The 15,957-nt window shown below is 36.3% G+C and overlaps 1 protein-coding gene and 1 non-coding gene across 2 annotated transcripts in view; one reads left to right on the plus strand and one right to left on the minus strand.

Annotated features, from left to right (window-relative positions):
- The window catches only part of Ifi44l (interferon induced protein 44 like), a 50,304-nt gene extending 48,562 nt beyond the window's left edge, over positions 1-1,742 (minus strand). The window contains 2 exon segments of the mRNA XM_074079576.1: positions 686-734; positions 1,271-1,742. Of these exon segments, the coding sequence (XP_073935677.1) occupies positions 686-734; positions 1,271-1,742 (521 nt within the window).
- Positions 1,743-14,860: 13,118 nt separating this feature from the next.
- On the plus strand, positions 14,861-15,022 carry LOC141425076 (U1 spliceosomal RNA). Its single transcript, XR_012450185.1, has one exon. It is a non-coding gene; the product is annotated as a U1 spliceosomal RNA (small nuclear RNA).
- The last annotated feature ends 935 nt before the right edge of the window (positions 15,023-15,957 follow it).

Here is a 15,957-nt window from a genome sequence, read left to right on the forward strand (position 1 = left end):
AATGAAATAAACACAAAAAACACTTTCATAAAGAAAATCACAATTAATCTGGAGCTTTTCTTCTGCTTTAAAGATTACTTTAATTACTTATTATTTTAATAGTAGCATCTTCTATAATATATTAAATGTCTAAGATTATGTATTTGCACTCAAACAAAATGCATTTATCCAAATTTGACTAAAACATTAACCAGCAACCAAAACACTGTTGAAATAATAGCCTTTGACCACAGAAATCTAATGAGATTTAAATAACACTGAAATGGTGATTATTTTCAATAAAGTATATTAAGGAAAAAACAAAATGAAATATATGCAAAATAGCTACTTATAAATTGTGGTTTTTTAATCATTAACTCAGGCTCCCTGGACACTGTTTTCTTAATGAGAGAGGAATGAGAGGAATTACATTAAATCGTTATTCCCAACTTGGAAAACATTGAATTTCATAGGTCCAGAGTGAAATATGAAGTAAAACTGATCAAGTGGATTTAAAAGTTTCATAGCTGGTAATGGTTTTATTATTGATGCACTAAACCACCTTGAATATTTTATGTCAATAACAAAACTCATTTTCATCATTCTAAGTAATAAGATCTTTCTTACTATTTATTTCACTGTCAGCAGGATTTATACAATTAGTGTAAATAAAATTCCTAACAGATAGGCCAAGAACCTAACTTACTCTATGACTATTGTTATCTTCCTCATGTAGTCGGGATCATTCTTGATTCCTATGGGAATAATCACAGTATAATAAAGTTTTTAATATTGTATGGTTACATGTGGTCAAGTCTACCTCCTATGTGAGTCTACTGTATAACCCTGAGTTTTTCAGGGCAGCAAAATGAGAAGAAGAGGAGCAAAAATTGTCCTTTCTGTACATTAAATCTCTCTGATCAGCCTGTATGTAGCAAAACTGTACATATAGGCTGATCTTCTGGTCAAAATTGACCTGCTCTGATTCACTCATTCATTAATTCTCTCTCTCTCTCTCTCTCTCTCTCTCCCTCTCTCTCTCTCAATATCTCTCTTCTCTCCATCTCCATTTCTATCTTTGTCTCTAGGCATATATCTCTTAACACACTTTGCTCAAAATCTATACTTTCTGAGTAATAAACTCATAATCTTTATGTCCCCCAAGTTTTGTTTTGGAGTCTATCAAAGTTTATCAACTGGCAAAAAATGAGAATTCTTTCTTGTTCTTTTAATGTGAAATGTAAAGACTAGAGCCAGAATGTAAAAATGTAAATTATCTAATTTAACATACCTTCAACTTGAAAAATTTCACATTCCAGGTAGTTAGACCAGGAAGAACAATTAAGTCCTAATTTTTCTTGTAATGAAGATTTTATAAAAATGTTGTTTTTGTGTACAAGGACTCTACAATCACCAAATAATTTAAATTCTAGGGATTCATCAGCAATTTTCAGTATTGTATTTGAAAAGAAAGTTGACATTTCAGGTATATTATTCTTTTGAAATGAAAAATAGAAGGAAGTATATGGCTTTTCAGAAAGTCCAATCAATTCAGGAAAATGTTGAAGCATAAAAACACCAATAATGTCTTTCTCATGGTAAATCACTGTTATAGTAGCTCCCTGGTGACCACACCTCTGAACTATATTGTTAATGCTAAATGTATGAACACTACACTTATAAAGAAGACTCAAAGAAGCATTTCCAAGTGGTCTTCATAGACATTTTTTCTCATGCCATGTCAATCCAGTTGTTACTGTCATTGTCCTGTATCTGAAAGAAAAACAATTTTAAGTTGAGTGGCTAGTATAACAAAACGGTTGAAAGCACAGATTTCTGTTTCTAGTTCCAGTGAGATTTTTAAATTCTCCAATCCAGTTAAAAGATATGAAAATTACAGAGCAAAAACATAGAACAGGCATAATAACAGGTAAAATTGAAAAATAGATCATTTAGAAATGATAATAAATATCATTAATATTTCAACATAAGCCGACAAAGTAAACTGTAAAACAGATGAAGAATAAACAAAAAAACCAATAAATTAGAATAGGAGTCTTTTCATAATGAACCAGATAGTAAACACTTTAGGCTTTGTAGATCATATAGCTTCTGCTACTACTACTCAACCTTGCTACTGTATGACAAAGGAAGTCATAGACAATATGGAGTGGGTTTCTGTGTTGGCAACTTTTCCTTAAGGTAGTGATATTGACAGATGGAGCTTCCAAGAGATAGGACCTAGTGGGAGATGGTGAAGTCATTTGGGAGATGGTGAAGTCATTTGGAAGCAGGTCCTCATAAAAGATTAAGTTATTTCTCATGGAACTCTGGGTAGTTCTCATAAGTGGGTTGTTATATAAACCTGACCCTGTCGCCATCCACTTTCTTTGCCTTTCTGATTGACCAAGTGATCAATTTCTCACACATACACTCCCCCAATGATGAAATCCTCTGTGATGCAGCCAAGAGGACCAGGGCTGAGCTGGTATTAGCACTGTACCTTTAAACATCTAGAACTGTGAACTAAATTAACATTTTTTTCTTTATACAATTAGCCTTCCTCAGTTCTTTCACTACAGTAACAAAAACAAAAACTAAATGAATTCAATAAGTAAATGAATGTGCATCATTTGGTTCCAATAAAACCTTCCCTATAAAAACAGGTATCTGGCACATAGGCCATATTTTACCAATCCACTTTTATGCAGAAAATAGCTCACAAAGAAAGTAACTGATAAACCCAAAACATGAAAGCGTTTGATGTCCCCATTCCAGAAGAACCAATACAGAAACCTTAAAGCAATAGAGGTCAACAAGAGAAGGGCATCAGGAACCAGTGTAAAGATCAGTTAAAGATGAATTAACTTGGGTTGTAACACATTTGTACATGAAGCAATGCTAGTAATCTCTCTGTGTAGCTATCCTTATCTCAACTAGCAAAAATGCTTTGTCTTTCTTATTACACTTATGTCTTCTCTTCAACAAAATAATAGATAAGGGCAGAACAGGTTCTGCCTTGAAGCAAGAGGAGGGCAGGGAGAGGGTTGAAGTGGAGGGCCCCTGGGAGAAATGACCCAAACAATGTATGCACATGTGAATAAATGAATAAAAAAAGAAAAAAGAACTGAAGTATGAAAGAAGTTAACAGATACAAAAGTACCACAGTGGCAGACTAAACCATTAGCCATCTCACCAATTAGTTCAATGAAAAAAAAAAAACTAGGAAAACAGAATAAACTACATAAAATATATTAGAGAGCAAACAAAGCAGTGAAGAATTATGTTATTGCCTAAGATATGGAGAAATTAATTCAGAGGGCAAGCTAGGCATTTGGGAGCAAATTTCTCTGAGTTGCACCTGACAATTTCAGAAGAGGCACCTGAGATGCTTGGAAATTAAGCAAAACTTTTGCTAAACTCACAGAGCTAGGAAGACCAAAAAGATACTTTGGGGTGCAGCAAAGAGGGTACCTTGGAGACCTGGCCCTCAGGTTGTGGGTTGAGACTGTAAAGAGCTACATGAGGAAGATGTAAACATGGACAAGAAACTGTCAGACTTTATTTGACCTTCCAATAACCTCAATCCTTGTTTGGATTATGGTAAACAAGGATTTCTAGTGTCAATAGTTGCATGGCAAAATAAATGTTGCCTAGAAGTAAAGAACATCCTTCTACCTTCAAATTATCTCTACATTTAAAAAATATTCAGTGCCTCACACTAAAACATAAACACATTGGAGGAAACAAAACAATGTAATAGAAAACCAAAAGATAAAGCACATAATAGAAACAAACTCATACTGATAATGGAGTTATCCACAGAGACTTTCTTTTTTTTTTTTTTCATTTTTCTTTTATTATTCATATGTGCATACAAGGCTTGGTTCATTTCTCCCCCCTGCCCCCACCCCCTCCCTTACCACCCACTCAGCCCCCTTCCTCTCCCCCCCACCCCCTCAATACCCAGCAGAAACTATTTTGCCTTTATTTCTAATTTTGTTGTAGAGAGAGTATAAGCAATAATAGGAAGGAACAAGGGTTTTTGCTGGTTGAGATAAGGATAGCTATACAGGGCATTGACTCACATTGATTCCACAGAGACTTTCAAATGCTGTGCTTGGTATGTTCAAATAGTTACAAAGGAAGGATAAAGGCCTGAGAGTACAATGAAAATAGTAGAAATTACAAAAAGAAATTCTTGATTTAAAAACATATATCTGATACTAGGAATTAAAAAGACACTTGCACATTGATGTTTATTGCAGCACTATTCACAATAGCCAACCTATGGAAACAGCCCAGATGTCCTACAACCAATGAATGGATTAAGAAAATGTGTGCATATACGTACCACACACACACAGATTGTTCTTCAACCATAAAGAATGCAATTTTGTCGTTTGAAAGCATTTAGATAAAACTGAAGATCATGTTAAGTGAAGTAAGCTAAGTTCAGAAGGACAAAGGTTGCATGTTTTCTGTCATATGTCAAAAATAGATACAAATACAAGTATTATTATATATACACATATATACAGAATATGTTTCCAGTAGTGGAACTGTTAGAGGAGACGAAGAGAGGAGGAAAAGAACAGAAGAGAATGATAGAGAGTGAATAATATGAAAATACATCCCATCTGTGCATGAACAAGACACAACAAAATGCACTGAAAACTGTTGAACAATACAGGGTAGATGGAAAAGCATAAGGAAGAGTAATAGAGTGGGTTAGATAAAACTAAGGCAAAACCTCGCTGAACAATGAACAGACACTTAGACAATGAAGGACAGGAATGTAAAACAGGTCATGTTAAGGGGAAGGTACTAGTGGCAGGGGGAGAGTAAACAAGGAAGGTAAAGGGAGGTGAATATGTTTGATGTATTTTCTATACATGTATGAATATGGAACTTTGAAACCTGCTGAGATCACTTTAAGAAGGGGGAGGGGAAAGGGAAGAATAATGGAGGAGATGACCCAAAATAGTGTACATCATATGCATATATGGAAATATCACAGTGAAACCTCCTGCACTATTATTATATACTAATAAAAAACACTGCAAAAGGATAATTTAGCTACAGGTTAGATACTATTAAAGGAAGAACCAGTAAGAAGAAAATATATTAATGGAAGCATGAGACAAAAAGAGAATGAAAGGGGAAAGGGCAAAGGGTACGAGAGGGTATAGAAAAATTGCCTAGGATGTGTGAAACCATAATACAAGAAAGAGTAAGGCAGATATTCAAGTAGTCCTCTGAATCCCAAAAAGCAAGTCCTTAAACATTTCAAACCACTGTGACTTTGAACAAGAGTATAAGTTAGAAATCAGAAAAGAAGAATTTATCTTCTCATATGTTCAAAATTTTAAAATACATTGCTAAATAATTCATTGATCAAATGAGAAATCTTAATGAAATTAAGATAATAAAATATTTTCATCAAAACTTATAGAATGAAGCTAAAACCTGGTATAAAAATTATATATTCTTAAATAAGTAATTTAAAGATATATTTTTCTTCTTTTCTAGTAAGAAAGAAAAGAGGAAATGAATAAGGTTGAAAATGAATGATATAAACTTCTATGTCAAAAAGAAAAAAATGCTAATTAAACCCAATGAAATCAGAGATAAGTAACATCTACTACAGATCAAATTCAAAACAGATTACTAAACACAAGTTGCTATGGTTTGAATGTGTGTCCCCAAAAGTATGTATTGGATACACACACACACACACACACACACACACACACACACGTGTATATATATTTATACACACACACATATTATATATGTGAGAGAGAATAAAATTGTATTAATGGGTCTGTCTATGGGAGGTAGAAGAGTGAAAGAAAATTTTAGAGAATGAAAAATATTGAAATTACCCATCCGTATATGAATATAACGTAAAGCACTGTACCTACCATAAGCTGTTGACTATTAGGAGAGTATGGTGAAAGAGAAAGAGTAAATAACGGAGGGGTTAATTTGATTAGATCATGATACATACAGGCCTGAAGTACCAAGGCAAAAGCCCCTGGGATGATCCATATACACTTAAACATAAAAACAAGGACAGTTGGGTAAAATAGGCCTGCTTCAGGGGTGAGTACTAGTGGGAGGGGTGAGCATAAGGAAAGGGTGAGTGACGTTGAATGTGGTGATGTATTTTGTATTCATATAAGAAAACAAAGGTATGAAACCTGTTAAAGTTGTTCTAAGAAGGGAGAAAGTGATGAGGGAGAATGATGGAGGGAGTAAATCTAACTAAAATATATTGTAAGCCAATATGTAAACATCACAGTGTTTCCCCTTGTACAACTATTATATGCTAATAAGATTTTTTTAAAGTATGTGTTGGAGACTGAATCCCCAGTGCAACAGTGTTGGGAAGTGGGGCCTACTAGGGAGTATTTAGGTCATAAGTGCTCCACCCTTATGAATGGATTAATACCAATTAATAAAGGGCTAGAGGCTGTGAGTTCAACCTCTTGCTCTCTCTCTGCCATGCATGCTTTCTTCTACCATAGGCTGACATAGGACATTTATAAGGTCATGTGAGTTGGATGCAGTTACAGTTTTGATATTGTCAGATTAGGAAAAAATCCTTACGATTACAACAAGCACTGAACATAAAAGATTCAAAGAATAAAAAGGTAAATGAAAATATATTTGCAATTCATATGACTATAAAAGACATATACTAAGAATATATCTGTGTGCATATTGTAAAGCTGTAAGTCAATAAGCAAAAAAAGACAAGTCAGTAGAAAATGGATATGAAATTCTGAGACACTTCACAAATGACCAATGGATATGAGAATATGATCAACCTCATTGGTAATCAGAGAATATGAATTAAAACCATATATCAAGATATAAGATATCAATAATTGATATATTTTTGACAGTATTGCAGTTTGAACTCAGGGCTTTGTGCTTGCTAGGCAGGGGTACTACCACTTGGGCTATGCCCCCAGCCCTATTCGTTTTTGTTTTTGTTTTTCTTGCTTTATTTTTCAAGAAAGGTCTTACATTTTTTCCTGGGTCTAGCCTCAGATTGCAATCTATAGCTTACGGGCATAGCTAGGACCACCACCCAGCCTATTGATTGAAATGAAGTCCCACTAACTTTTTGTTCAGGCTGGCCTCAAACTATGATTCCCCCTCATCTCCACCTCCAAGTAACTGGGTTACAGATGCAAGCCACCGCACCTGGCAAGGATCAATAGAATTAAAAAAATTAGTAATGTCAAATGCTAAAAGGACTTGAAAAGCTAGGAAATTTGTGGTAGACATAATTGTTAAATATGCATATACTCTGTGCTGTGGTTTGGATATTGTTTGAGTGTGTCCTCCAAGGGTTGATGTATTGGGAGCTTAGTCCTCAATGTGGCAACATAAGAGGTGGTAGACTTTTAAGAAGTGGGGCCTAATGGAAGATGGTTAGGTGCTGCCCTCAGAAGGCATGAAGATGGTTCTTGCAAAACAATTGTTATTAAAAAAAAAAGCAAGACTATGCTTTCTAAGCTTTCTTGCTTCCTGTCCTAGCACATGATCTCTATCTTATACACACTTCTACCATAATGTCATCCAGCGTGACATGGTGCAACCAGAAGAGCCCCCACCAAAACCAGCACTGTGCTCTTTGTCCTTCTTGTAATAGAACTGTTTACCCTATACTTGTCTCACCATAGTATCTCAGAAGTAGCTAAATGGTTTTAGATTTTACAGACTCAGATTTGGGTATAGAGGGAAGCAGAGAGAAAAGATTTGGAGAAGTCACAGCCTGGCCAGGGAAAGAGCAAGAGAGGGTTTTCAGGAGATCCAAACAAGGGTATAGACAAGTGTTTGCTTGCACAGAGATTGGCAGAGATATAAAGGGAGTCAGTTGCTTTTCACTGGGACAAAAACAGGCATAGAGGGCATCTCAGAAATTTTCATGGCCCCCTTCCTGCCATAGACCCAGAGACCTTCCAGAGTAGAACTGTTTCTGGGACTGGCCCTGGGGTATCTCCATAGGCTTACTGCCTAGACCATCTCGGAATTTTTCTACTCAGTGTGTGGTTACTCTAGCCAAGGCTTAAGCAGACCCAGGTACCATTCATGCCTGAAGGAGGCCTTACAGGTACCCACATAGTCTGGTTCTGAAAGCATGCAGAATACAAGACTTTTGAAGTAATGGTGGCTTCTACCAAGATTTCAAAGGAAAGTCTGTCAGGCCAGGAGAAAGTTTGATATAAGCTAAGAGCCCTACAGAGATTTTCCACTTGTACAATGCCTAGCAAAGCAATAGGAGTGAAGCAGCAGGGACTTCAGAAAAATCTACCAGCAGCTTGCAATCAATGCATTCAAGGGAAAAACCACAGACAGCATGAAAAGCAGCACAAGAGAGTGAGGATGTGTGCTGTGACCAGCAATTCTTTAGGAGTGGATCTTCCCAAGGCCATGGGGAAACCTCATGCCATATTATGTGCAGGAGGCCAGACTTGGAGTATTAAGCTGTCTGCCTTGCTGGGTTTTGGTCTTGTTGGGTTATTACTCCTTTGTACTTCTTTATCTCTCCTTTTGGTGACAGAAATGCTTATACGATACCTGTATCACCATTGTTCTTATTTTTTTTATTGCTGTGCTGTGTGTTGGCACATTGTGTCATTTACAAAAGTTTTTACAATGTATCAAATATGTCATACTTGAATTCACCTTCTCCATCATTCTCCTTTATCCTGCCCTCCCACCATTCCTGGAATAGTTTTTCCATTTACATACATGTGTACACAGTATTTGCACTGTATTCACCCTCCTACTCCCTTTCCCCACCACCTCCCCCTCCCACTGGTCCCAACTCCCCTCTCCAGGCAGGGCATGTTCCACCCTCCTGTTCCCCAATTTTGTAAAGAAAAACAATGACATTTTTGTTTCTTTAAGATAGCTACACAGGGAGTTTCCTTGGGACATTTCCATGTTTATGTATTATAATCCAAATTGGTTCATCCCCTCTTTTGTTCTTTTTTCTACCTTCATACCCTTCTTATGGTGGTTTCAACAGGTTTAAAAATTCTAAATTCGCTCTTGTATAAGAAGTCCATCAACCACATTAATCTTCTTAACTTCTTTCTTTTACCTTCTCCTCTTGTATGTAAGCTCACCTTAGTGTGACTTGGTTTTCATAATATTGTTGTATTTGTATTAGGTCTATATTCCAATTATGAGGGAAAACATGATTTTTGGCCTTCTGACCCTAACTAATTTCACTTAAGATGATGTTCTCCAGTTGCCTGAAAATAACAGAATTTCCCTGTTATTTCCCTGCAAATAACAGAATTGTGTTTTGGAAGCAGCTAAATGGTTGTAGCTAAAATAAACAAACAAATTCCTAGACATAAATAACCTAACAACACTGAACTTGAAGAAATATAAAATATGAATAGTCAACAACAAGTAATAAGATTGAATTAGACAAAAAGTCTCCATCAAAGAAATTCCCACTACTGGATGATTTCATGATTGAATTCTACCAAACATTTAAAAAGTGAAATAATATCAATTCTTCTCAAGCTCTTTTTAAAAATTGAAGTTCAGGTAGTACTTCTAAATTCATTTTGGAAGCCCAGTATTACCATATCCTAAATCCAGACAAAAAACATTATAAGGAAAGAAAGTAAATGATCAATTTCACTGAAGAAGTTAAGTACAAAAATCTTCAACCAAACACTAGCAAGTTGAATACAAATACAGATCAAGTGGTAGAGTGCTTTCCTACAAATGCAAGGCTCTGAGTTCAATTCCCAGTACTGAAAAAAATTAAAACCCATTAAAAAGATCATTCATCATGAGCATGTGGGATTTATTGTGGGAATACAAGGATAGTTCAACATCACACAAATCAATAAACATGATATAACACAGGAGAGAACAAAGGACAAAAATGTAATCATCTCACTAGGCAAAGAAAAAGCATTTGACAAAATTCATTGTCCTTTCATGATGAAAGACTCTCAACAAGGGCTGGGAACGTAGCTCCACGAATGACCACTTGCTTAGCATGTGCAAGGCCCTGGTTTCAATTCCCAGAACCACAAAAAATTGAATAGCATGTTGAAAATCTCTCAACAAGTTGGGTATTGAGGGAATGAACATCAACACATATGTGACAAGCCCATAGCTAACATATACTCCGTATTGGGTTTTTCTTGGTTTTTTTTTTTGTTGTTGTTGTTGTTTTGGTGCTGAGGCTCACATCAAAGGCCATGCAAAGTGATAAGCAGGCACTCTGCCACTAATCTACATTACTAACCCTTTAGTGGTGAAAATTTTCCTGACCAGGAAGATGACAGGATGCTCACTCTCACTACTTATATTTAATATAGTACTGGAAATCCCAGCCAGAGCAATTAGGGAAGAAAAATAAAAGATATTCATATAGAAAAAGATAAAGTAAAATTGATTCTGTTTGTTGATAACATGATTTTATACATAGAAAGTCCTAAATCCTTTACCAAAAAATACTAGTACTTAGAAATAAATAAAATCAATATACAAAAATTAGTTGCATTTTTATACATTAACAACAAATTATCCAAAAAAGAAACTAAGAACTGAGAATGGTGGAACATGCCTATAATCCCAGTTACTTGGGAGGCAAAGACAGAAGGATCCTAAGTTCAAGGCCAGCTTAGGCAAAATTAACAGGACCCAATCTCAAAAACAAAAGGACTGGAGGCATAGTTCAAGTGGTAGAGCACTTGAGCTCTACCTCACCGCAAGTGTGAGGCCCTGGATTCAATACCCAGTACTACACACAAACAAAAAAATAAATTAAGGAAACAATACCATTCAGAAGAGCATCAAAAATTAAATAAAAATGGCCAAGTACAATGGCTTAAGCATGCCTCTCCTAGCTACTTGGGAGGCAGAGATGGAAAGGATCATGATTTGAGGCCAGTCTGGGCAAATAATTTGTGGCACCCCATCTCAACCAGTGGCTGGGCATGGTGGTAACTATCTGTGATTCCAGCTATGTAGGAACATAAAAAGGAGAATCATAGTCTAGGTCAGGCATAAAGCAAAGCCCTATCTCAGAAAATAATGACAGAAAAATGGCTGACAGTGTGACTTAAGTGGTAGAGCACCTGTCTACCAAGCACCGTAAGTTCAACTCCCAGTACTCCCAATAAATAAATAAATTTTACTTAGGAGTAAATTTAACCAAGTCAGTGAGAGAGCTTTAAACTGATAGCTACAGAACATTGATGAAATAAATTGAAGATGCAAACAGAGAAAAATACATTCTGTGCCCATTAATTTGAAGAATTAATATTGTTAAAATGCCAAAATTACACAAAGCAATACATAGATTCAAAAAAAGTCCAGTGTCATTTTACACAGTAGAAAAATAACACTAAAATTCATGTACCACCAATAGATCCCAAGGAGCCAAGGCACTCTTGAGCAAAACAAAGTTGTATCCCTACAACGTCTGATAGGAGATCTCTTGAAAATGATGTCATTTTCTCCTCCAAACTCACATATAAATTCAGTTTAAACTCAAAAGCCCCAAATCTTCTTTCTATTAAATATGACAAGATGATCCTAAAGTTCATCTGAAATGATATGGGGGAAAGCATAGGTATTCTTTTATAGTACTGAAGAATAACAAGGGGAGTAGTATACTGGCACTAAGATATAGCCTTGTGACTGACCAACTTTTGTAGCCTAAATTCCCTACAAAACAATGCTTGAGACAAAGTTTATATGTAGAGGTTTTACATACTGTTGTGCAATTCCAGAGAAACAAGCAGGAAGTGAAGCAGGCAAGGGCTTAATGTTGACATCACTTAATATTCAGACCTAAGGGCAAGTGGTTGGTTCTACAGAAAAAAAATTTAATAAATCACATCCGCATAATCTCCTCAAATTGCAGTTGGTTTGAAGCCTTACATATTTTTCTGGGTATTTTTGTTTTTGTTTTTTGATGGGACTGGTTTCTGAATTCAGGGATTCATGCTTGCAAAACAGGCATTTTACCACTTGAGCCCCACCTCCAGTCCATTTTATTCTGGATATTTTGGAGTGGGAGTCTTACAAACTATTTGCCCAGACTAGCCTTGAACCAGTCCTCCTGATCTTAGCCTCCAGAATGACTAGGATTGCAGGCATGAGCAACCAGGAACTGGCAAGCAATAAATGGCAAGCAATTAACAAAAAAAAGTCATAAAAGCCAACATTGGGGAATATCTTGCATTAAGTTGGATCTCTCACATAAGATACTAAAAATACAAACAATGAAGGAAAAAAAGATAAATCTGATTACACTGAAACTTAAATTTTTCTTACAACAAAAGATACAATAAAAACAACCAAATACAAGCCACATACTGGAAGAAATTATTCACAGTGTATAGTCTACAAAGATAATCCAACAAAAAGAATCTCTCTAAGGAAATAAGGAAACGAACACAGTACAAAAGTAGCAAAGTCCAGAAAGAGGAAATTCATAGATGAAGCAATCCAAATGGACTATAAACAAATTTTTTAAAAAAGGGTCAGCCACTCTTGTAACATGATAGTTTAAATGAATCAATAACAGGACTCACATCAGAACAAAAGTCCAGCAAGACCAACAGCTGGCCTAGAATATAGCTATCCTAGGATGTTAACATTATCCTGATAAACGTGCTGCAGTTTTAAGAAAAGTATATTCACATCAGTATTGTTTATGAAGATTAGGTGTACACATTTTGGCATATTCACACAGGAAATACTAGACAGCAGTTTAAGTGATTGAACTAGCACTATGTATATTTAACATGGATGAAACTCAAATCATTGAATTTTAGAGAAAAAAACAAGTTGAAGTTGAAGAACTTAGTATGATACCATTTATATAAAATGTTAACAAACAAATTGATACTAAGAATATATTTATATACATTATACACATACATACATATATATGCACACATTACATGCAAAACATAGAAATAATATAACAATTACTTATACCAAAGTCCTTTCAAGGAAGGAAGGTAAGAGAAGAGAAGGTAAGAGAGATTCATAGATTACTTCAACTTTGTATATAATGACTTTGTTTCTAAGAAAAAACCTTTCAATTAAATAAAGCACAACATATTTAAAATGTTAGAGATATATGAAGATTACACTAAAGCTTACTTTTTCTCTATAGTTACCAGAGAGTGAAATTTTTGTTAAAAGGTTAAATGAAAGAGGAAAGTATGATCCTTAGTAGCAAATTCACCCTGAAACTCTTGAAGAAATTGAAACAGGCTATTTTATTCAGATACAACAAGGAAACTGAATGGTTGCCTACCTGTTGCTGAGAGTTGGATCAGGATAAAAAGGAGGATTAACAGTTTTGTCTGAGTACGGAGCAGCAAAAGTTAGGGGACAGAGGTTCTCTGGAGATCCTTGGCTTCAGAGATGCAAAGAAAAAAAGTAAACTAAAACACAAGAGCTGCAAGCACTCAGCTGGCAGCATGCCCACTACAGTTAACTTCTTTTTCCTTGTGAGGAAGAGAAAACAGAACAGAAAAAATATAAATCATGCTAAGCACTGAATGAGACCATTTGCTCCCTTTGTAACCCACAAGTAGGCATGCATGAAATGGCATTTACCCATAAAAAATTACAGTAGCCAGAAGCCAGTGGCTCACTCCTGGCTACTAAGGAGGCAGAGACCAGGAAGATTCCGTGAGACCCTATCTCAAAAAACCCTTCAAAAATTACAGTCAAATTAACATTTCAAGGCCACATGGAAACCTACAATGTAAATGGGTCTTATGGAGGAAAGGTATGTTTGAAAGTCTTTAATTTGCTCAGTTCATTTAGAATATATCAATAATCCACAGTGGAAAAAATCCATATGGATGGAAGCAGTATGGAAAGGCCTTTGTTTGTCCCACTTAATTTTAAATACATGAGAGAATTCACACTAAAAAAAATCTTATGAAATTCCAAGATGGCAGATAGCTGAGGGATGCAGAAAACCTGAGTTCCATGATTTCAGAAAAGTACTTTAGAGTCATGGTAGCAAGAAACAGGTAACTGATTTTTTAAGCCAGCTAAATGACCATCAACACATAGGATGAACATAAGGTTCAACAACTGACCCTTAAAATACCTTTTTATTGCACATAACTGCTAGGGAAGTCCCACCACAGACTGGACCCACTATGTTATGTAGACACAGAACCAATCTACCTGCACCCCTTCTATCCTCACCTGGCTGACCTAATTTCCCCAGCATGACTATGCAACCCCAACAAGTGAGTGTGACTCAATTCCACTGAAGTGAATCTACAACCCCGCCAGGTAAGCATGACACATCACTTGCATTTGAGGGAAGCACATAGGCCAGCACAGCTGGTGGGCAGATAGCACCAGTCTGGACAAAATTGGTGGCCATAAACAGAGGGTAAAATTCACTTCTGCCTGGTAGGGGTGAGGCAGAAGGCTGAGTTTAACTTGTAGGAATAGGGGCAGGGCAAAATGCTGAACTGTCTTAGCCTGTTGGGGTGGGACAGAACATTGACCTGCACAAGCCTGAGTGGCAGCAGAGTGACATAGCTGCCAGCTGGTAAAATCAGCAACATATTAGACCACCTTGGAGAAACTGGCAGTGAGTGATCAAAGTGCTCAATTTCAGCTTGCCTTGTGGGCAGAAGGGACCAGGGACTGCTCACAGACTAGCTTCTGGCAGGACTACTTCAGAGAACTCACCTGTACCAGATGGCCCATCCCATCAAGGAAAGGATGGGCTCAAACACCCTGAACAGACTCTCCCCCAAATCTGTCCAATAGGAAGGGGCAAAATCCATCACCACGTGGCCCAACATACCAAACTTAAGAAGAAACAGAGATATTTACCTGGCAGTGGGGAGATACCATGATCAGGAAGATGGTTTTCCCAGGGCAAGTCTTATCCATTGCACTCCAGGTGTGCTGATCCCTCCAATTTCCCCAAATGTGGGAAACTTGACTGCATAGTTTGTGGTAGTAGGGGACTGCTTTCACACTCAATCATAAAAATGAAAAAAAGAAAAAGAAAGAAGAAACAGAGACACTAAGAAAGCCCCTATTAAAAGTGTCAGCACTTGGATTTGAAATCAGAGAAAAAAGACTAGAACTTTCAGCAACCTGATTTTTTCCCTTTTTATTTAGTATTGTTATTTTTATTATTATTTTATCTTTAATTTTGCATTCTTCATTTTGTTTCCTTTTTTCTACTATCTATTGGTACCAATCTCCCTCTTCCATTCTGTCCAAATATCAATTTGCTTAGCCCTCTCTTGCCCCACTTTCTTTTCTCTCCAACTTTTTCTTCTTCTCTTCTATTCTCTCTTCCTTTCTTCTTCTTTATCATATGCTCCTACTTCCTCCCCACTCCCCACTCACTGAACAGTCTACTATAGTAACTTTGCACATTACCCCAATCCTTTCTACCCCCCTGCATCATTAAAAATAGCACTTTCCCCCTCAACAACTGAACCACACATTTATACACCCTACAGCCCCTACTCCTCACAACTCTTTTGCCCCTCTTCTCATCCCCCTCCTTACCCTCTCTTCTAGTCCCATCTTTTCAATTATGTAAATAACTATCTCTATCCAAACAATTCTTATCTCCCCAATACCCACTGTTGATAGACAATATCACCCAAGGGGTTTACTATATATTATGTAAGTAACTGGTTTGACATTGAATTTGTGCATTTGTTGCTGCCTAATTATACCTTCAGGTTAGGGAACACCAGTATTACAACAACTTAGCTAACAACTAAGCTAGTCAAAGTATAGAGATTAAGTCAAAGTAAAGAAGACAAGTGATTAAAACTAATCAACAGCACACAAGCAAAGCACAAAATAGAAACATGGGAAAAGAAGGCAAGGGAATATGACTCTTCAAAAGGCTAACAATAACATGATAGAAAATTTAGTCAAAAGCAGAAAGGGACA

Source organism: Castor canadensis, chromosome 7 (assembly GCF_047511655.1).
Source record: "Castor canadensis chromosome 7, mCasCan1.hap1v2, whole genome shotgun sequence".
In the NCBI taxonomy this organism is placed as follows: Eukaryota; Metazoa; Chordata; class Mammalia; order Rodentia; family Castoridae; genus Castor; species Castor canadensis.